At 33.2% G+C, this 23925-nt stretch overlaps 2 protein-coding genes and 1 pseudogene across 4 annotated transcripts; 2 read left to right on the top strand and 1 right to left on the bottom strand.

Annotated features, from left to right (window-relative positions):
• Nucleotides 1-1534: 1534 nt before the first annotated feature.
• Nucleotides 1535-5591, bottom strand: LOC145555925 (uncharacterized; annotated as a pseudogene).
• A 5343-nt stretch (nt 5592-10934) lies between these two features.
• On the top strand, nt 10935-14801 carry LOC145555923 (uncharacterized). 2 transcript variants are annotated; one of them, XM_081617637.1, is made up of 3 exons: nt 10935-11167; nt 11631-11710; nt 12762-14801. In XM_081617637.1, exon 3 carries the CDS (start codon nt 12799-12801, stop codon nt 14539-14541), a length of 1743 nt encoding a protein of 580 aa, XP_081473763.1. In that variant the 5' UTR covers nt 10935-11167; nt 11631-11710; nt 12762-12798; the 3' UTR covers nt 14542-14801. The 2 variants fall into 2 exon arrangements, with proteins under 2 accessions (XP_081473763.1, XP_081473764.1); XM_081617638.1 differs by lacking the exon at nt 10935-11167 and having other exon boundaries at nt 11188-11710.
• A 697-nt stretch (nt 14802-15498) lies between these two features.
• On the top strand, nt 15499-22193 carry LOC145641769 (ribulose-phosphate 3-epimerase, cytoplasmic isoform-like). 2 transcript variants are annotated; one of them, XM_081692715.1, is made up of 8 exons: nt 15499-15833; nt 17091-17095; nt 17880-17942; nt 18045-18151; nt 18241-18338; nt 18449-18541; nt 18623-18664; nt 21716-22193. In XM_081692715.1, exons 1-8 carry the CDS (start codon nt 15717-15719, stop codon nt 21863-21865), a joined length of 675 nt encoding a protein of 224 aa, XP_081548841.1. In that variant the 5' UTR covers nt 15499-15716; the 3' UTR covers nt 21866-22193. The 2 variants fall into 2 exon arrangements, with proteins under 2 accessions (XP_081548841.1, XP_081548840.1); XM_081692714.1 differs by lacking the exons at nt 15499-15833; nt 17091-17095 and adding an exon at nt 17255-17453.
• The last annotated feature ends 1732 nt before the right edge of the window (nt 22194-23925 follow it).

Raw genomic sequence — 23925 nt, 5'->3', positions numbered from 1 at the left:
ATATACCCTCAAACTATTTTGTGAAAATCCAATACTTCCCATAAACTTAGTTTTTTTTTTTATTTTTTTATTTTTTATTATTTGTTTAAATAAGTTTAACTGAACATATTTAACATCACATTAACATTTTGTCATAGCTAATTCAAAACGGATGAAGTATGTTGCAACCTAGGATACATGGACACTTCATCCAACTGTGACACCAACACTCGTTGGACACACGATAATACATTTCGGATCGTGTCCTACTATAATATGATTTACTAGATTAGTACCCGTGCGATGCACGGTTAAACATTTTATATCTAACATATAATTAAATTAATTTGTGAGAGTGAGGCATGATTAAAACTTCATTTTCGATTTAAGGGATCATAACATTGTTTTTTTTTTATCACCGGTTCTTATATATCTCTAAACATCAATAAAAAATAAAAAAAAAAATTGTTGGTTAATATAAAATATTACTAAAAGAATTAAGATGCAACCTCTAAGTAAAATAAAGGAAAAAAAATTAAGATGTAACTCTAAGTAGTAAAATAAAGGAAAAAGAATTAAGATGCAACTCCCACCAAGTAAATTAGGAAAAGCAAACCCATTTACCATTATTCTGAGTTCTGACATATCTTCTACCAAATAAAATAAAAAATAAACACTTAAAAAAAAAAAAAAGACCCCAAACAAAATAAAACCAACTTCCTAAAAGTTTATCCTTCTTGAGTCAAATGATATGATCATGGTAGAACAATAAACAATCTTAATTCAAAATTAGATATAGAGATAGATCCAGTCCATTGTACGAACAATGAAATTTCAGATATTTTATCTTTTCCTCTTCAAGAAATTGTAGAACATGAGCATATCATACTCGCAGGAGATTCAGATCCGAGATCTTAAGCCTTATTAATGTCGAAGCTCGATTCGATTCCTGCATGCAGAAAGTTTAATTGAAAGGTAAGAATCATGTTTTTTACATTCATATAATTTTTTAGTCCACTTAAATTATTTAACATAGTATTTTGCTCTGGAAAATAAGGTACTGTGTACTTTATTTTCACTCCTAAAAATTTGGTAATTGCAATTTTGGATCATGTGTTAGAGTTTGATAAGAGTAATCTTGATATTAGCTAATTAATAAGTATCATGAGACATCTGCTTTGTTTTATATATGTATCTTCCTCAAAGTATAGTCTTGGTTTGATTAGGATTACTTTTTAATGATATTAGTATCAACTTTTTTTGACATTGTTTATTCTAAACGATTATAGCAATTGAGCATAGTTGTATTATTAATTCTAATTCAATAATTAGTTCTATAATAAGCTTATAGCTCTTGATTTACCTTCTTTTGGAAAGGTCGACAACCCCTTCTTGCTTAACGGAATGTGTGATGGAATGTGTGCAATGTCCGTAGCAAAAAATCAGAAATAATATCGAACACGTTACTGTAGAAATCATCAAAATATGTAGTTAAAAATGACAAATCTTTTAATTTCTTCTACAAAAATATTAGATAGTTTACGGCAATACCTTGTCACAAATTTTGGAAAACCTCCTTGTATACTACATTAGTAGTAGTACAAACAGTCTGACCTTTCTCGTCACAAATAAGAATTTTCAATCCTTTTTTTGATTTCACCCTTGAAATTGCGACGTATAATTGACCGTGACTAAACATAGGTCTTGGTAAATATAGTCCAACATGTGAAAGGGATTGACCTTGACTCTTATTTATCGTCATTGCAAAACAAAGAACCAATGGAAATTGCCTTCTTTGCATTTTGAAAGGAAATCGGTTATCTGATGGGCTTAAAACCATGCGAGGTATGAATACTTTGTGCCCAATATTGCTTCCAGTGATGATTTTTGCCTCAATTACATGGTTGCCCAGCCGAATTACCTGTAATCTAGTACCATTGCATAAGCCCTCAGGTTGGTTAATGTTTCTTATTAACATTACTGGGACACCTACCTTTAGCTTTAACTTGTGATTTGGTAATCCAGAGCATCTTATGCTATTTAAAAAATCCGGAGAATACAAATCATCATGACTCCCTGGATTGGAGATGTTGTCTGAACTATAGTATACTTTTTCTTCTCCTTCTACCTTTGTTAGTAAGTATTCATTCACCATCTCTACCACTTCATGGGTCGGAGCAAGAATTGCCCTTTCTTGAAAATAGACAGGATTACTAAGGTTTTGTAGTATAGAAGGATACGTACATTTTATTAGCGAAGCCATAGGATCACTTGTATCTTTAATAAGGATGTCATCTGGTATTTTAATAATTGCTTCTCCGTCACTTGGATCTTCAATGCTCCCATCACCAATTTTTAATATCCACTCTGAAAACTCCTTTAACCCCCTCAAATCTGAATCAAGATTAGCTTGAAGTTGCATGTTTCTGGTCAATCTTAACACTTTACAGAAATTCCACAAATAAGAAGAGTTTATTTTGGATGAAACAATATCTTGTCTAGTTCCCTTTGGAATGACGGGTAATATTTGTCGAAAGTCACCTCCAAAAACAATAACCTTTCCACCAAATGGCCGCTCTAAGTTTACTGGATTAGAAGTTCTTAGGATATCCCTTAAACTTCTATCTAAAGCCTCAAAACAGAACCTGTGAATCATGGGTGCTTCATCCCAAATAATGAGCTTAGCCCTACTTATAAGTTGAGCTAAATCTGTACCTGTAAGTCATAAAATCAGAATTAATATTGTAATTTCACTAAGAGTATATAATACAAATATACAATAGGTGTATAGCTCAAATTGTGTTTCATTCTGTTAAAACGTCAAAAGAAAAATCCTTTAATGTTAAAAAATTTGTATTTTTCTAAACCATCAGATTAAATTGCTTACAGACAACAACTATGATACATAAATCAACAAATAATAAACACAAATCAATGATGATCAATGAAATCCAAATAGGGATTCTTATTAGTTGAGCTAAGTTTGTACCTGGTCGTATGTTGCAAGTTGATTCTTCGTTCACATTAATAGGGATTGAATGAATGTGCAGTTCTCCCTCCAATAAGAAGCAGAGATGCTATGCCACTGGAGGCAACTGTTAACACAATATCACCTTTAGAACGGATAGCAGCTGATAAAGTTCTCCAAATAAATGTCTTTCCTGTTCCTCCATGGCCATATATGAAAAAAACACCTCCTTCACCAATTGATACAGCACTCATTATTTTTCCATACACCTCTTTTTGCTCATTAGTTAAGCTAGACAACATAACATTGTGTTCATTTTGTAAAGTGGCCCTATCATAGCAAAGTTCATCTTGTATCAATTTGTTGGAGGCTTCTGAGATGATCATTTCATTTGGATAAGGCATGTCAGAGTATCTTTTAAGGCTACTTCCACTCCTATTTAAGATCTTCTCAATCTCTGCCAAAGTGTAATTTTTCACTTGCGCATCACTAAGACGCAAATCTGCATGTATCATATGAACAATTCATCAAAAACCCAAGCGATTATTAAAGGATCTTTGTAAAGGTTCGCTAAATAATGTGATAATACATATGTGATTTCTCATTGTAGAAAAATGTAGATGACATAAACTTATTAAGTACCACACATAAATGAATTTTTCTTTTCATAGAAAGTCATTAGGTAACTTAAATTGATAAATCATGCAATATAATTAAATATAAGCATCAATTTTGCTAGGTTGCATATACTAAAACAAACAATCAAGATAAAGAGGAAGTACTTAATACCGTTAACTCCTAAAATCCTTCGTTGCTTATGAAGAATATCATCTGAAAGGTATATCAATGTCTTTTCCCACACTAATTCAGGTTTAGATAGGCTCTCAGAAAGTAAAAGCATTGCAAAAAGAGCTCGTAAATAATGAGCAGTTTCCCAAAAACTTGCTTCTTTTATGCCTTCAATGTACTCATTATCGTCATCCAGTAATCCTAATGCATAGCAAGCTTCTTTAAAAGAAGGGTATACTACTCCATTTACCGTACGTATGTCCTCATAGCAAGTAGGCCCTTTCACTTTGCTCAATAAGATCATCAGATAGTATAACTCACCAGAACCAATGTGAACATGATGAATTCTGCCAATGGAGAACCCATTTTGCCTTTGTTCCCATTTCTTTAATTTGGACTTCCAAACAAATTTTGTAGGAAAATCCACATAAGTTAGATTTTTAGCATTTTCATCCACCTTATTACATTCCATCCATGCCAAAACATTGATTGATTAATCCCTGGACGATTGACAACAGAATCAATTGAATCTTCATCCTCGAAAATAACACTTTGCTCACCAGGAAGGTGAAAATACAATCTTTGTACTGGAGGATATCTATAGTGAATGTCGAAACCAAATATTCTCCATACAGCTTCACATGGAGAAATATACCTGCATTCATAATACATCTTTATTTCATCCACAACACCATTATTTTCATCTTCTCCACCTTGACCTTGAGAAATGGATGCTGTGACCCGATCATGCCCCTTATTTACATACTTAAATAAATACTTAATAGATCGAGATTGATTGCACCATTCAACATTGATGTGAGCTTGGTACTTCAATAGAAGCTTTGAATTATAAGGAACCACAAACCCATTATCTAAAAAAATTCCTTTTTTTTCCACTGTATTTCCGTTATCTCTTCTTCTGTAAATAGGATAACCTTCTTCATCAACACTTGTTCTCTCTTGGAATTTTTTGGGAAATTTTTTTGAACATATTTTGTCCTTCATACATGGTGAGTTCATATTTAGGGCTCCACAAGGACCATGTATCATCAAAGACTTAACAACTTCATACAATTTTGGATGCTCTTCTTTGTTAGGAATCTCTGCTGATATGATCTTATCAATATCCACTGGATTTGGGAATTTGTCATCACGATGCATGAATAACAATATGTGAGCATGAGGAAGCCCGCGCTTTTGAAATTCCACTGTATAAACAACTGCAAACAAAAGTTATAATGCATATTGCATTATTACTTTAATAATAATTGAACGTATTTTATGGTATAATTCCTAAAAGAATTAAAGTAAAAAAAATGTCAAAATAAAACAATATAAGTGTAGAGTCAAACCTGCTTGGACACGACCAAAGATTTGTTTATCTCGCAAGTCTTTAATTAGTTGATCTAATTTGATTTTGAATATCCTACAAAGGATGTCAGGCCTATCTTCAGGTTGTAAACCCCTTTTCTGTCACAAATCTAGTGATCTCTGGCCATTTAGGATTGCAAGTGAATGTTATGAATAAATCCGGGTAGCCATAAGACTTGCAAAGAGCCATTGCATCTCGATAGTTTTGATCCAAGTATCTAGCCCCACTTGTGAATGAAGATGGTAAAAATACTCTCTTTCCCATGGAGGAAGGGTTGGTATTCCCTTCATGAACAGCATGAGCTAAATTTTTGTATGTTTCAGATCTTAAGTTTTTTTTATTAGCTCGAATGTAAGATAATCTTTGTGCTTCTATCATAGTGTAAGAATCCACCACAAATTGCTGGAACAACTTTCTTGCAAGTAGTATTGTTGCAGCTTCATTTTGTCTCTCTTGAATTCGAAAAGCAAAGAACTCTCTCATACTCAATCTTGTTCTTTTTCTTGATGAAGTTCCGTCAGTAGTATCTCCCAATGAAATATCAACTCTATATCCATCTTCTCCATATGGAAATAATAATGGGTATTGAAGTGCAAGATAAGCAGGATGTAGCTCATTAATGCGGCGTAGTGATCCACTTTGTGTTTCAAGAACAATGTCTCTCTCATCATGGAAGCTGTATATATCACCAATAATGAGTGCAGCTACCTCTGAAGTAGTTGGAAGATTGTATGTCCTTCCATCTGTACCCCTTCTTCCAATCAGCTTTAGCTTGATATTTTCACACTCATTTGAATCAAATCGATCTCTTGCCATCCGAAATGACTGAGTTAGTGGGTTATGCTCATCTAGCATTTTCTTTAAATCCTCAACAATATCAGCATCATATGCATCTGAGTTATCTCGCCTTTAATTATATCAATTACACAAAACATAAAAGAAAAAATTAGGGGATATATAGTAATTAAAAGGGACCAAAGTTTCATATTAGTAAGATATTCTCATGGTTAAAAATATTTTATCAAACTAACCTCACTGAAGAGATTCTGTTCGAAACTTCATTATCAGTATCATGTATGTAAAGTTGTGAAAACTTTGGAGATGACCCTGGGTTCGGAAGTAAACTTCCAATCCTATGGTAGTTTTGTCCATGTAACCTAAACACATATGGCCCATGACCTTTATTGATAGAATAATCCACCTTTCCACCCATTGATGTGAAAGAGAACATCATGTTGAAGAGACGGATATTTTTAATAAAGCGTCTACTTTTAGCATCCTTATTTTCAAGAAACCTTTTTAGAATTAGAGGAGGATCTTTCAATAAAGGTAATTTTACTTTCCCACGCATACAACACAATGAAAATTTAGGTTGAGATGATCTTCTATCTTTTCGAACTCTCTCTTCATACCACATCCTTGCACCACAAAATGTGCATGCCCATATTGGATCTCCAATATCCCAATATTCTCCTAACATGAATATAAATAATTAATTTGCAACTATGATGACAAAAAAATTATAATGTTGTGTATGAATAGATGCTTGTAAATGTGCTTCATTTTAAATTAAGAATAAACCTGTTGTATGCATTGAAACATCATCAATATCCTCCTCCACATCATTATCACTCTTCACATCATTATCACTCTCCGCATTTTCTGAAAAAAGACCTTATGTAGTTTAAGTTATGACCGCTCACTTAAATTAAAACCAAATTAAAAGAAAAAAAATTACAAAAGTACTTAGTGATTTTTAAGGCAAAACCTGTAATCATGGACTCATGCACTTCGTCCACTGCAATGATTTGATTGTCCGGAGTTGCATCTCTACAAACATTTATGTTGTAGCTTGTTGACGGCAATGTAGTTTTATCATGGTTGATCACAGGGGCACGATGTTGACAGGAATACCTTGATAAAGGTGTGACTGGTACCATTTAGGGTGCCATTAATAAAGTGGGTATAGTGTTATTATATAAACAATATATAAAAATTTAGATTAGAAAAATAGTGAGTAGAAAGTTGACTTACTGGGAGATGTTCGGCTGAATGTATCTTTTCTAATGATATGCTTTCCAGAGCTTAAGGCATTAGATCCAATGCTCAGTTGACCACTTTTAGAACGACATTCACGACGGTCCAATATTTTCAATTGAGGTTTATTGGAAACTATAATATTTATCAAAATATGTAAGTTAATATTTTTTACATAAAATTGAATGTTATAAAATTTAAATTTACAATTATCACTTACATGATTTTTTGCATAGAGTAGCATCAAGATTATAATGTCTTGAATCTTCAGTTACGTTTGATATGTTCTTTACAACATGGCTGATAGTAGAAGCACTTTGAATAAAATGTTTTCTGGTATTGACGATACCACTACTTGGTACAGATTGCTCGGATGAAGAACATCCACGCAAGTGTGTCAAAGCTATTGATGGAGGTGTCATGAAAGCTAATTAATTTTCTAAGGTTAGTCTCATAACATAAAATAAATATAGGTGTTATATGATAAATTGAAATTAAATTAACATACTATTTGATATGTCTTTCAGTGGAAAGCTGGACATGCTTTTATTTTCAAAAGAGTGCGAAGATAACATAGATGAATTTCCCATGGATTGTTGATTTGAATTCGGATAATAATTTTCTGCAATGCATCCGGTTGAGTTTCATGTAAGCAAATTAAATGCAAAAAAAAAACATGTTTATGATAAAATAATTGAGTTATACATGGTAATAATACCTTGCATTAATGTATTGTTGGTCTTACGCCTCTTATTGGTCAATATCAATTTTCTTTTCATCCTTGCCATTTTTTGGTTGTCTTTCTCCATTGATAAACGATTGATTTTTCTTACTATTCAAAAAATGAATGTTTTTTTTTAGTTAGGGTGAAATAAGGAGGGATGAGGAGAAAAAGAAAATATATTAGCACTAACCAACTGAAATTTTGAACAATTGACTAAAAAATGGGAGGGAAAAAGCTGCACTTGAACAGATAGACTAAATAAGATAAAACCAATTCATCAAACTTAGATATTTAATGAACGCTTGGTTTTTGGTGAATTGTTGATAAAGATTACAACAAAGTGCAAAAAATCATGTAAGTGATAATTACAACAAAGGAGATTAGTATTAACGATTGATTACAACAAAGTCCACTTGAACAGATGGACTAAATAAGATAAAACCTCTTATTGGTCAATATTTTAGTAAAAACAATAACAATAAGAGGGAAAAATATATGAAGAGTTGTTGCCATCTATAACTATAACTAAAATAAAAACCGCTTACATCACCATTGTACACATGTCAATTTTTCATAAAAAATTTTCACAACAAAATTGTTTATGACATCATTTTTATCAAATTTTTTCCTTCCAAATTCAATATTAGGAAAATTATTTTTAATAAATAAATAACATCAATTAACCAAAAGCATATTAGTGATATTTCTTTTTCCAAAAACCCACATTTTGTGAATTAATTATTTTATATTGTATTGAATTTTTTATTATAATTCGTGCATCGCACGAGTGCTAATCTAGTTATTTATTTATATTTGTACCCATGTAAAAGGAGATTAGTATTAATGCATTCTAATTATGCCGTAATTCATTCCCTTTTTTTTTTTTTTTTTCTTTTTTTTCTTTTTTTTTGGCATCCTATGTAAATAATATTAGTATTCGTTTCTGAAATAGTTTGAGACATTTAATTTTTTCCTTTACCTAATTATTGATCCACAATTCTAGCAAAGTATCTTAGTAATTTATTTATTTATAACAAATAATGTACTCATGTAAAAGTAAATGTGATTTATATGATGAAGTTTCCTTTAAGAACATGGAATCTAGTATTTTTCTGTAGAGATAATTTCACCTTTGCTTATTATTATAGATTAAGTTTTTTTTTTTTTACGTATAAAAATAATAATGATAATTAATGTGTATCAAGATAGAGAACATCACGTACCCCTCAATTTTAGGAAAAGTAGTTTATTATTAATAATCTGTATCAAGAGTTATCAAGTGATAAAATTTCTTTTTTTTTTTAATTTTTTTATTATATATTATATAATATTTTCATAGCATGCAAGACAGTTTTGGGCGGGAAAACTTTTTATAATAAGTTGCCATGTGTCCAGGTTTGGGGAAAAATGACGTCAGCGATTTCTACTTTAGTTATAGTTATAGATAGATTGTGCTAATTGACACATCACCTTATCTTTTCAACCATTTTTTTAATGAGAAAATTTAGCAAAGTAAGATAGATAAAAGTAATAGTTTAATAATAGAGGTGCCTTCATATTAATTCATTGTTATACTACGTATGTCAAATTTTGAACTAAAAGAGTATTATGATATTGTTAATGTGATATATTGTGATCTAATGAGAGGACCGAATGACAATATACTGATATAGAATTAGAGAAGGAAAAATAAGAAATCAATTAGACAAGTGTTTTATACTTTTATGCCCATTGGTTATGTAATATATATATATATATATATATATATATATATATATATATATATATATATATATATATATATATATATATATATATATATATATAGCCCTTTCCCTAGATAATGTTGGGAAATTATCTAATTCCCAAATTACAGCTATTCTTTTTTTAATTCCCATTATACTGTCCACGTCAGCTAAGGAAAACAAACCGATTTTTTTTTTCTCGGTCCAACAACAAACCGCTACTTCAAGTAGCGGTTTATGAAATTAAAACCGCTACTTGAAGTAGCGGTTTATGAAATTAAAACCGCTACTTCAAGTAGCGGTTTATGGGTTTGTTTTGTAAGGTTTTCTTTAAAAACAAAATATCTATAAATCAGTAATTAGTAAATACAAACCGCTACTTCAAGTAGCGGTTTTCTAATATGTAGACCGCTACTTGAAGTAGCGGTTTTCAGTAGCACACCGCTACTTGAAGTAGCGGTTTTCTAATAAACCCGTTTTTTTAAAAAATTCCCACTGAACCGGTGACGTGGACGGTATGGTGGGAATTAAAAAAAGAGTAGCTGTAATTTGGGAATTAAATAATTTCCCAACATTATTTAGGGAAAGGGCTCATATATATATATATATATATATATTACGCAGTACATATATTTTCTCAATACGGAGTAGAAGCTAACCTACAAGCTTCAACAATGAAATGCCCATACTAAATCAACTAATGAAACTTTTGCTATTTCCTTGAATTATTTATGACTAGACTATTAATCAATTAATACTATACTATAATTAACTATGGATACTTCAATAAAACTTTCCAAGACCGCACATGTTGATTATTATTAGTGTGATTTTTGTTTTTCCATTCAATTGATATGAATTTAACATACAAAAGTAATTTTTTTTTTTTAATATAGTGTTAATTTTAAAAATAGTTATTTAAAATTACAATATAGTATTAATTTTAAAAATATTAATTGAAAATTACGGAAACTAATCTAGTTGATCATATTAATATTAGTAACTTAGTAAGCATGACATTTTGCTATTGGCCTATTGTCATATGTCACAAACTTTTATAGAAGCTAGTCATAATCAGCTGGACCCACAGAATCATTGTTAAGCCCCCCTAACCCCTCAAAAGTATCACACTAGATTGCACCCCCAAAAAGTATCACAACAGATTTTAGATTGCACCAAAAAAAAAAAAGAAAAAAAAAACCCTCAAATCTTTCACACTCAAAAGTCACAAACACTGTCATTCCCACCTTCTCCCTATCAATACGGAGCAGTATATGCAACAAACAAACAACCAGATTCAAATCTTAAAAAGAGTTCAGAGTTCAAAAAACACGATAACCCATCAAATCACAATCTCAATTAGTCGTAATCTAATAGGCTTTGGGTTATTGACGATAACCCATCCAATCACAATCTCCATTAGTCGTAATCTAGCAGGCTTTGGATTATCGGGTATATACGTATATCATCGGGCGTCCTGTCGTGTCGTGTCGGTCCCTCAAATTCAGTATTCATCCTCCATAGTTGGAATTGACCCAGCAACTGTACAAAAGGTTGCTTCCACGATCTCTTTCCTCTGCTTAGAATCCATCAAAACTTTCACTTTTTACTCCAAATATACTACTTCTATATTTTTCATACTCAAAAAAGTTTAAGCCTTTAAGCATTTTGAACGCATTCTTCCTTTCTTTCTAGTTTCTACCAATTTTTACACCCACCGGTTCCTTGCCGACCCTCAAAAAAAATTTTAAATTAGAAAATAGAAAAAGGGTTTTCTAATAGATTCTGAAGAAAATCGGTAGGTAGCTTTCTTTGTTTTTAATTTGTGCAAAAATATTTTTGTGGGGTTATAAAAAAAAAAAATCTGGTTTATTAATATAAAGTTGGGTTTTCTATAAGTTTCAATTGATGGGTTGTTGTTTTTTTTATTTGCGTATGTATTTTCTGGGTTTATAGTAAATTTGTTTTTTTTTGTTTTTTGGTTTACTGATATTTCTAATTTTGCTGATTTTTTAGTTTGTGGAGTTGAAGAAGGCTGATTGTTTTTTCATCAACAAAAGTGAACTGGTGAAGTGTTTTTTTATTATAATATAAAGGTGAGATCTCTCTTTTTTTTTTTTAATGATGATTTTTGGTTGAATATACTTGTAATTATTACTATGTGTTGAGCAATGATTTTGAAAATGAGAATGAAATTTAATAGAGAAATGTGATTGATGAACAATAATTGGGAATGTTTGTTTGCTTCTTTAAGCTCATTATGATTATTGATTAAATTAGTTTTGTTTCTATTTTTTGTATCAGCAATGTGTTTTGATGTTTATTAATTTATCCAGTAATTTGGTTACATGAAGTGAGGATTCATCATTAACTACAAATCAACAGTGAAATTTTAAGCTTGAATGCACATTGAATCATGATGAGATTTCTGATTCAATTCCCATTGCTGTATGACTTAGCTGACTCAGAATGTGGAAGGAGTCTAATTTTATGATTATTATTTTTTCTTGGACGGTGTTGAGCGCTAAGCAAAGATTTTGAGTACAGGTTGTCTAGTTTGAGGTGGTAAACACATTGATTGATTTCGGGATTGGTATATTGAATACAGGTTGTCTAAGTTGAGATGGTAAACTAATTGCTTGATTCGGTATTGAATACTTGTGTACAGGTTGTCTAGTTGAGGCGGTAAACCCATTGTTAGATTTGGGATCAGATACTTGAATACAGGTTGTGTAGTTGAGGTGGTAAACCCACTGTTTGATTTGTGATTGGATAATTGAATGTATGTTGTCTAGAGGGGTAAAGAATGCCGTAAGCATCAACCTTGAAAACACATTTTCAGTTCTGTTAGATATGTTTTATTTCCATTCTGAAGTTAAATCGGAGGCAGGGGCGATTATAATGCTCCGGTTTAACTGAATAATTAATGATCTTCACATACTTGGATGTCAATAGTTTTCTATGTGTTACATTCTTTCTCCATTTTTTAGTGATATTTTTGCCTTTTCCTCTTCACTTCCTGACTCTTGCTTTCTGAAAAATTTCTGATTCCTCTGTCTATGTAGTCAATGGATCTTTATTGTGATATTTGCTTGCACTTAAGAGTATGACTTGTGAATTTTCATTTTGTTTACACTTGTTTTTCAGATCATAGACTGTGAAGTTGTCTTGCCCTTCCTCTATAATGGCAGTGGAAAACGATGATGTTCCAGCTAGCAATGAAGCAAACAATAGCAATGAAGACAAATCACTAGATCACTCTACTGGAAAGCCTCGCACCACTAAGAAAGTTCCTCATTATCTTAGAGTGTCTACTGGTTCCTGCCATGATGCCTGCAAGCATGGGATTACCCACAATAAGCCAATTCGCCCTGAAAGGAGGAGAATGTCAGCACCACTTCCGCATGGAAAAAAGACAATAAAGATTGAAATATATGTTGATAAAAAGGTTCAAAAAGCAGTTCAGTCTAACGACCTTGCACTTCCATCAGCCAAAGAGTCTGCTCCTGCTAACAGTAAATTGATGAGAAATTTACAGTCATCTAGGAAATCCCCTGTCCATGATTCGTCAAAAGTAGCTAAGCTAGAAGCGAGATCATCTATCAAATCTTCTTCACCTGATGCTCCAAAAGTGGTCAAGAAGGTAGTTCCATCCTCTGGAAAGTCATCTTTGCCCAATACCTTGAAAATCTCAAAGCATGAAGTTGCTTCAACTGCTAAAAAACCAGTTTCATCAAATCGGATACCTTTAAATCCTAGGGAAAGGAATGTTTCTGAGGGTCCTTTGAAACTGAACAGTTGGGCTAAGAAGCCATCACCTTCAACCAATACCATGAAGATCTCAAAGCCAGAAGTTGCCTCAGCTGCAAAAAAGAGTGTTTCATCAAAGCGGACTTCTATAAATTTTGAGGAAAGGAATGGTTCTGTAGGTTTTCCGAAGCCAAACGGTAAGGGTGAGAAGCCATCATCTTCCCTAAGCTCCTTAAGATTAAGGAGCAAGCAGACTAGTGAGACTAAAAGTGGTGATAATCTAAGAACCTCTAGAGTTGCTGTCGTGAAGACTCAGGCTCCTTCAGCTGCCTCATTGTCTCTAAGGACTTCGAAAGTGGAGGTGAAAAAACTCTTGCATCCAACAACAGCTGGCGGAGGCCCTAAAGAACAGAACCGGAGAGGTCTAGCTTTTGTCAAGAATCAGATGTTAGCTAAGGTAGCTGAACCCAAGGAGCTTGCTGATGAGAAGGTTGAGGAGAAAACAGTGCATATGATTGAGACTGAGGATAATCCTTCAACTGCTCCCGATACAGGCCTCTTGATTCAATCTCCTTCTCCTTTGTCACCAGAGTCGCTTAATTCATCCTCCCAAGGAAATTCTCTCTCTTTCACTTCTCGTGAGGTTGATGACCGGTGTGAGTTGGATTCAGAGTATACTGATAGTGATGCTGAGGGCTCAGTCTCTAACTACAATAGCTCTGGTGATTCAAAAACAGCTGATAGCTTAAAAGACGGAAAGGAACTGACACATGATTCTGAGAGTCGGGACCCTGCATCTTTAAAGCTGAAGTTTCGGAAGGGAAAGGTGGTTGAACAACAATCTGAAACCAACATTCCGAGAAGGCTACGATTTAGGAAAGGCAGGACCTTGGGTGATAAGCAAGATACTAATGGTGGGGCCCACCGGAACAGCTACAAGGAAAGGGCTGCTGAATGTAACAAAAAGGAGGCAGAAACTGGTGTGGCAAAGGTTGTTTTGAAGCACCAAGAAATGGAGACTAAGAAAGATGAGCAAGTTTCATATAATAATGTGATCGAAGAAACTGCTAGTAAGCTTGTTGAGAAGAGGAAGAGTAAAGTAAAGGCTTTGGTGGGTGCTTTTGAAACGGTCATATCTCTCCAGGAACGCAAACCATCTGCTGCTGCTGATAGATGACACTTGACAACTTGACCATTTCTAATTAAATTTGTGTTACTGAGAGACTCATTGATGCGAGTAACTAACAACGGTTTGAATGGGAAAGCTTGCAGGTTGCAGCCTCTATAAACTTTGATAGGTTAAAAATGTAATTCTGACTTTATTTTTAAGTCCCTTATGGACTTAGTTTGGAAGAGCCGATGACTTTTAGGCTTTTAGGAATGAAAATTGTAAATGAACTGATTTCTTAAATAAATAAATAATATGGTATGGTTGGTGATGGCTATGTAATTGCTGCTGTTCTGATATTCTTTCTGTTGCTAGGCATTTGTGTGGGATGTGTGATTCGAGATGAATAGATGATGATGCATTGCTAATGAGGTGGTTCAATGTTGTTGTTGTAGGGGGGGATTTGTGGGGCTCGTTCATAAGGGAGAAGGAAGAGCCGGTGGTGGGTTGTGATGCTTGGGATGATGTGGGCTAGAAGCAAGTTGTATTGGAGCGATGCCGTGTTAATGCCTAGAGACCTAGAGTGCATCTAGGAGATATAGTACTGCAGTCTGCAGTAGCTTAGTGTTGCTGGTGTGTGGTTGATGCTTGTTGTGAAAGAGATGGCAGAAAGGCAAGGGTTTGAAACCCACAAGCAACAAATCTAAGCTTTTTTCGTAGCCTATGTCTATTGACTTCCTTGACCGAACTAGACTTTGAGTCACTCTGCTTGGACTTTGAGTCATTCGTGCTTGGACCTTGATATCATATGTGTTTATATTCATTTACAACCAAATTTGTGTCTTTATAAATATGCCGATCAATCCGTTGCGCTAAAAACCAATAACACCCGTAATTATTTCACCTTTTTATTATACCTAAACTAGTGTGTAGCCCGGACGTTGTACAGGTTGAGTAGGTAATGTGGTGTAATAAAAATAAAACGTTCTTAGAAACGTCTTTTAAATACTCCAGATTAGTATTGATATGCCATTTTTGACCCTGGTGAACACGTTTTATTTCTCACACCAACCCCAACCTTCTCCAATCTCCCTTTTCTCCATTTCAAGCGTGAAAGGAATTCCAGAATCCCAGCAATTGTCTGAGTTTGGTGAACCAATTCTAAAAACCCTCAATTTTTAGAGTCCCCTTTATTAATCTTTGATCTTCCCAGAAACCAAGTGTAACAAAGTAATCCAAAAATCATGGGTGTCCTCCCTAAAATTGCGCCATCGATGCTATCCTCAGACTTCGCCAATTTGGCTTCTGAAGCTCAACGTATGCTTGATTTTGGCGCTGATTGGCTTCATATGGATATCATGGTATTTCATTTCTTAATTTTTATTTTTCTGTGTTTTTTCTAATAGAAATTTTATACTCCCGTCGTTTCAGAATAATTTATATATCGATCCGATTCTAACAAAACCCGTTTCTTTGATGTTTTATTATTATAAGTACAAAATTATTGGTAATTTTGGTTATTATGATTTATAAAATGGATGAAGTATTCTATATTAGTTTTTGTTTGATGCCCTCTTAGTTAATCAGAATAGACTACCAAGTTTGCTGAATTCCGCTTTAATTATAAGTCTTGTGCTAATTTGTACAATGCTTGAGTTTTGTAATTTTGTAATTTTTTATTTTTTTTGGTGGTCCTTTTAGCATGTTTAATGGAGCATTAATTAAAGTTGTTAAAAGATTTAAACTTATGAAGGTGCCAGCATGTTTTTTTTTCTTCCTTCAGAGGCTTTTGCTCAGATGATTAGAGATGGAATTATGAATTTGATTCAGTTGTTTGTGTGTAGTTGTGTGTGTGCGCTTGTGTTTGTTTGTGTGTAGTTGTGTATGCGCGCGCGTGTGCTTGTGTTTGTTTGCGTGTACAGGCGTAGAGCAGCTTAATTAGTGGTATTAAATTGAGGATTTGGAGTATTATCAACTTTCAAAAAGTAGTTGTGGTAGTGGTAGTGTTAGGTACTCTTTCATGTTTTCGGGGTCTTTGTTCATAAAAAGTACTATATTATGAGATTGGGTGGAAGGATCAGACCAAGAACTTGCCTTTTGAAGGAAAATGAAACTTTAACAATGAGAATATGTCAGAAAATAGATTTTGTTTCTTTAATTACTTCAAATTATGAAATTCATCTAGAGGGGAAGGGGAGTAAGTGTAAGTCAAGTGGAGAGTGAGGGGTAGGCATTACTACGTTAGATCTTAGAGAGGGGTGGGTTATAGCTTTTAAATTTTATATTCTCTTATAACAAAATCTATGTGTGGTGTGACAGTGTGAGTGATTCTATTGACATGAATGATGGGTCATCTTGGATCAGATGAAGCATCATCCAAGTCTGATTTGATCTCTCACCCGCTTTTCAATCATTATGTGGTTTTTCATGTCTCATGGATAAAGTTTCTCTTATCTAAGAAAAAAAAACTGTGGATGGATTAGTAATTAGTGCACTGCAATTGTTTCATTGAAGCAGATGTCAGCGTCCCATTGTTGCTATAGGATTTTGGTCATGAACTGCTTCCCTTGAAAACCTTTTAAAATTTAGCTGACGAATTTACTTATTTTTCTTTACAGGATGGGTATGTGAACATCTCAAACTACTGACTAAACCTCTATTGGATTGCTGTACTGTCCCATTACGGCATTATCTATTGCCTTTTTTGAGGCTTCTGTGGTCTTGTCAGGTGGCAGGGTATTTAGGGTATTATTATTTTAAACTTTGACGGTATAATCTATTTTATATTATCCGGAGGGAAAAAAATACCTGTGCAGTTTGGAAAAGCAAGCAATTTTTCATCCGACTACTCCGTATACTTTTGTGGTGATGTGGTTATTTTGTTGGTCTTTTAATTAGATTATAATAAGCATTGAATTCTCCATGTATGATAAGATGTCCATTAAGCTTAGCTGTGCCATCTTCATATCAAGTTGCCTTATGTAAGCTACTTGTCAAATATTGAGCAGGAAAATCAGGGATTTGTAATGGTTTCAGAGTGTTAAGAAAAAATCAATAATTATTTTGCTATTTGTTGACTTTGTGCGATGTAAGATGATATGCACCTCACCTGCTTAATTTATCCATTAAGCATAGGAGTTATGAAATGCTCTATAGGTTGTTCTAGAAGATTCTGTGGTTTAGGGTTAAATTGTTTTGATTCTTTGGATTTTTGTCTATTTTAGCTGCTGTTTCTTCTTCAGTAATTGCTGTTGAACTACTGATATTATTTATTTATTATTTTTCAATTTTTTTAGTTTAAGTTCTCTGTGCATTGTTAGTTCATCAAAGTTTTTCTTTTGTTTATATACTAGTATACCCTTTGATGTCCATTCATCTCTACATTTATATTTCTTTGTCTTTTGAAGGCACTTTGTCCCAAATCTCACAATTGGTGCTCCAGTTATCGAGAGTCTAAGAAAACACACTCAGTAATGCTCTAAATTCTCTGTTTCATTTACATTATAAAACCTGGATTAGAGCTACTGATGTTTACGAGAAAGTTTATATATTTTTTTATGACTTGTCTATAGGGCATATCTAGACTGTCATCTTATGGTCACAAATCCACTGGATTATGTGGAGCCATTAGGAAAAGCTGGTGCTTCTGGCTTTACGTTTCATGTTGAGGTCTCTAAAGGTGCTTACTGAACGCCTGAACTGCACTTGCTTTCCTTAATTATTATCATGTGTTGACGTTTGCAGTGATTCCTGTTATTGATTTTGTAGACAACTGGCAAGAACTTGTTGAAAAGATAAAGTCAAAAGGGATGAAACCTGGTGTTGCGCTGAAGCCTGGGACACCCATTGAAGAAGTTTACCCTCTGGTATATCTTTTGTGGTGAAGTTACTTTTATAAAAATGTTCTAGTTTACAGTTTTGTTGGGTGGAAGATTGGAAGGATATAATTTTCATCGTTTTGTACTTTGTACTGTAGTTGGAAGGACATAATCCAGTTGAAATGGTCCTTGTTATGACTGTGGAGCCTGGATTTGGTGGGCAGAAATTCATGTTAGAAACAATGGATAAGGTAATAACCAAATTTTTTATTTTAATTTTTTCGTGAAAACTTTTGATAGCCCATATTTACATTTGTTGTTTGGCTATCTAGGTTCGTGCATTGAGGAAGAAGTATCCGTCCCTTGATATTGAGGTACCATCTCATACTAGTTTTATCTGATGACAGTTTGTACGATTGGATGAGTGACCTAGTGATCAAGTATTATAATTGTTACATGTCATGTTCCTGATGAAATGACTGATGATACTGGATCTGGGCTGTCTTGAAAAAAAAAAAAAAGATTTATCCGTAAAAAAATTGGAACAGAACAAAGAGATTAAGAAAACGATGTTGATGTGACCTTTGGGGTAATGCCGATGATAATGATAAGATTGCTGGTGCAGTTTGGAAATAAATGCTATTATTTCATTTCAGTTTGGGGTTCAATGCTTTGAGGAAGTGAATATAAAGAGGGGAGCAGGGGAAAGCTCTAGGATATGTAGTAATTTCCTAAATCTAGTCCTATCTTAAAGGGTAAGTTGCTCTTTCTGAGGAATGATTTGAAAACAGAATCAGCCTTTGCCTGAACTGGCCAGCCCAGCTCCTTATACAAGCCATCTTCCCCTGTTTTCTAGCCTAGCACAAAGTAGTCAAGTCTATTCCAATGTCAGTCAAATATGTCCGGGACATAGCCTTTCAAAATGAAATGAGGATCTCTTAATGTCAACACACATTTTGAGGGATGAAAAGGTATTTCATTGCTCTTATTCCTAAAGGGGAAAGCCCTAAGACTTTAATCCATATTTACTTGTTAATCTATGCTTTGCCACTTACACATGCGTAGCTAAGTGATTGTCAAAAAACCTCAAGCTTGTCACAACTATGACCAAGCTTTTTGGATGTTCTCAAAGAACTATTTTTGTTGGGAATACTGACGGGAAAGATTTATGGTGCTTACTGATCTCTTTTGTATCATAAAAACCAAGGGTAATCATGCATTGAAAATTGATGGACTGTTAAGTTCCAGGTAGTGTCAATGTATTCTCTAATAGTAAAGTTAACCTGGTAAATACAATTGTTTTGGATCTTCAGATTGATTTGGATTGAATTTAGGACCCTTTTGTCACTTAATCTGTTATCCTTCTTATGAATGGTGCTTTGGAGTTTTAGATAGATGTAAATTGTGCGAGTAATAGGTAGATGAAATTTTGCTGTTATCCGTTTTTGTTCATTATTGTGTGTGTACCAAAAGCCTGTCCTGGCATGATCAACAGACCTCGGGCTATAGGGTGTACTAAAATTGCAGTAAGAACATAATACTAACTTGATAATAGCCCTACAGTGTGTACACATCTTGACAATTATTTCAAAGGCTGTCGGGTTTACTGAACTTGCATGACTTTGAAAACAAAAAATTGTATGTTGCAAAAAGCAAGAGTGGAAACTAAAAGGATAATTGAAGGTCAGGTAAGGTAGCCATGAACATACCTCAGAGTCTGTCAATCAATTTGGTTTGATCAACGAGAGAATGGAATAGTTTTAAGGGGTGGTGGATTCATTTTTTCCCAGTTACAGCTACTCAATTTGATGGTATTATTACTTTATTAGCTTGGGTGGTAATTCCAATTTGAATTCAACAACTATTAAAGTTAAGAGATGGGGGTCTCACCGTACATGCAATGCAAGTAGGGTTGAACCTATGTTACTCCGATTCCCTGCTGCATGTCGTGTGTCGGATCCTCCAACACTTCGACATGATATGACACTCAAGTATATAGTGGATTTTATAAATTATGGATTGTTGGACACGACACCCAAATCTGAGTCTGGGAAACATAGGCTTGAACATTGTAGTTCAGTGAGCAATTAATAACGAGCGAAGGGAAATTTTTTGGGGGAAAAGAACCAGTTCATTGAACTGACTTTTATGTTGGCAATAGGTGTGTGGAGCAGGTTCAATGCCCTCGATAGCCCTGGTGATATTGTGCCAGCTGTAGAAATTAAGCTCTGAAGGGGAAGTAATTTTCATGAACCCAACTTCTTTTAATGCCCCCTGTCCAAATATAAATCTATCATTTAAAGGAAAGCTAGCAGAAAAAACATGGGATGAAAAGAGTTATCATTATTCATTTGTATGCAAAATACTATTACGGTGTATGACTAGTACTAGTCCCAAAATTCTTTGCCTTGTTTTAAGATTTGTTAAGCAAATGAGGGAGTTAATGTTTTGATGATATGGGTGTAGTATTTTGTAAGAAATATTGAGGATTGGTTGATTAAGTTCCTTTATGTTTTGATAGACAGGTATTCATTTTTGAGCTAAAATTGGTTGGAATGGGTCTGTTGAGATGACAAGTTTAGATCTTAGTGCTGTTAGTAGTGAAAATATCACAGATGGATTGACTTGCAATAGTTATATTGAATGTGGTGGCAAATTTGAGAAGAGGAGATTAAACTAAGGAGAAATTAGAGACTGAAGCTTGTTGAGACTTGAGAATATACCTTCCTAGCATGAACGGCTTGTATGATGAAGGGGGAGTTCAGCGATAGTTATGGTCTTAGGCACGGAATCAAATATGTTTTGTTGAAGTAGATGGGACATGGGAGTGCTAATCTCAAGTGGTTCTATTTTCAATTTGATCTCATTGTTTTTATTATTTATGTCAACTGTACACTGTTTACTCCAATTCCTTCCTAATATTCTCTCCTTTCACTTCTTTCTGTATGAAGATCATGTTTTAGAGAGGACGATGATGAGGGAGAATTTCTATTATCTAGTCCAAGGTTTAGAAATCAGTTTGTAAAATTTAAAACTAACCCAAAGGCTTTTGGAAGGAGTTAGGAAGGATATGAATCACACGGATTTGCATGAGAATGATGTATATGATCATAAGAGATGGAGGATGAAGATTTTTGTTGGATGACTATATGGAATAATCAATTTTGGTTCATGTAGCCGACCCCGCTTATGGGATTAAGACTTTGATTGATTTATATATTATTTTATTTGGCAAATAAATGAAACTTACATCACCTGAAAAATCATGAAATACCTTAAGAATTTTACTATACCTTTTAGATAGTTGTCATGGGACAGAGCGATATGCTAATGATTTGATTTGCTTATGAATAATCTCATAGTGGATTAGTTATCATAGATCCAAACACGAGGCCTTCCTAAAACATTTTTTTTACCTTGTGCAGGTTGATGGTGGTTTGGGGCCATCTACTATCAATGCTGCAGCTTCAGCTGGAGCAAATTGTATTGTTGCTGGGAGTTCAGTGTTTGGAGCCCCAGAACCTGCCCAAGTTATCAAGTTGTTGAGGAAGAGCGTGGAGGAAGCTCAGCAATAGGTGAAATCTGGAAACAATTATGCTAAGGCATTAAGCCCTAGCCGGATAATGAATAATTTTAGTTGAAACTTCTTTTCGGATTGACAAAAGTGAGTCGTGAAAATTATACTTGAGACTACATAAATTTTGTACATTGCCAATACTATGTAGTGGTTCTGTGGTTGTATATCTTACAAAATGTATGTGTATTTTCGAGTGTGATTGGGTTACGAAGTGGGGTACTAGCTTGAGCTTTATTTCTAGGCTTCTCTCTCGTATTTATGGATTACCCTTTTTTTAACTCCAAATTGTTTATTGGGATAAGGATTTGCATCTTTTTTAAACATAAGTTAGATTGCTATTCTATATATATATATATATATATTTGGAAAGAATTTTTTGAAAAAATTCTTAGGGCTTATTCTCATACGTTTATTTTCAGTTCAGCTCAGCTCATTTCCTAATTCCCTTCTCTTATAAAATATTCATTTCAGTTCATCTCAGTTTAGTTCAGTTTAGCTGATTTTAGTCTATTAGAACAGACCCTTAATTTTATAAATGATAGCATGTACTTGATGAATTTGTAATCTTGATGTATGTGTAATGATTTCATAATATATTTACTTCCAGTATTGTTTAATATTTATTTATGATTTGTTTTGCATGGAATAATATAGAAAATTGGTTTAAAATAATACAATATCAATTATCAACCGTGTGTGCAAATTTATACAAATTTATTTATTTTCTATTAGTATGACCACCTTTTATACTATATGTGTAAAATAGTACGCTTTGCTAGGAATATTCCGTCTATGTATTTATTTGTTAATAATTTTCTGTTTTCTTTCAAAATACAAATTATTTAACAATTTTCTTTATGGAACAATCAAAATAATAATGCCTTACCCCTTTGTTAAGTTTTTTTTGTTTGTTTGTTTTTTTTTTTTTTTTTGAATTGTCAATATGACAATATGTATTTAATATTTTTTTTTTCAAATAACTCTAGTAATTTCTGCTACCACACAATATTAAATACGGTATTTAAATGCGTTATTATTTTGATATAATTGATTTCAAAAATTGTTTAGATAATCCAAAAAATTCCCCAGATTTTAATTTGGTTGGTGAATGTGGAGAAATTTTAGGTTTTTAAAATATTTATTAAAACTATTATTTCAATATGCTCAAAATAAAACTAATTATTTCAACATAATAATGCAATACCCTATATTTACTATTGTTTGATTGTAGGAATTACTACATGTTTTTTGAAAAAAATATTTAAATACATATTGACCATTAAAAAAAAATCTAACAAAAGGGGCGAGGCATTAATAATTTTGATTATAGAGGAAATTGTTAATTGAATACGAATTTTGAAAAGAAACGGAAATTTAATAAAAATCAAATAAAATAATAATAAATGTAGACGAAATATTCCTCGAAATACTTTTTTGGTGACCGGCGTACTATTTTGCACATATAGTAAAAATTGTGGTACCACTAATAGCTGGTAGTTGATTTCGTACTATTTTGCACACACCATTGATAGTTAGTCTTATTTTCAGGGTGTTTAAAGGTGGGTCGACGGTGAAAATCCGGTAGAGGTAGTAATTTACAACATTGTACCTTTAATAGGGTAGTTTCTTATAATATTTTATCTTTTATAAGATAGTTTCTTACAATATCTTTTTATTAGTTAGTTTCTCATAAAATCTGACCGAGTTTAATTAGGTAGTTTCTAACAAGAAGTCATAATAATAATAATATGTTATGAAAATATCTAAATATGGATGACCATTATCCCATGTACTATCTAGAATACTCTAGAGTTGGGTATTTGGTCTTATCCGTTGATGGAACCCTAGGTAATGTACATGTATATATATCCCGTACTAGATGGAATATGAAATACAACCTAACAATTTTCCCTCATCTCTCTATATATTCTCTTCCATATTTAACACGTTATCAGCACCAGCTCTAGCTAAGTAAAAAAAAAAAAAAAAATCAAGACGAAGGGTTTGAACCCTATAGGACGATTAGTTGTTAAAAATCTTGAAAGGTACGCCTATTTC

Source organism: Chenopodium album, chromosome 8 (assembly GCF_948465745.1).
Source record: "Chenopodium album chromosome 8, dcCheAlbu1.1, whole genome shotgun sequence".
Taxonomy (NCBI): Eukaryota; Viridiplantae; Streptophyta; class Magnoliopsida; order Caryophyllales; family Amaranthaceae; genus Chenopodium; species Chenopodium album.
This window is presented reverse-complemented; position numbering and strand designations above follow the sequence as displayed.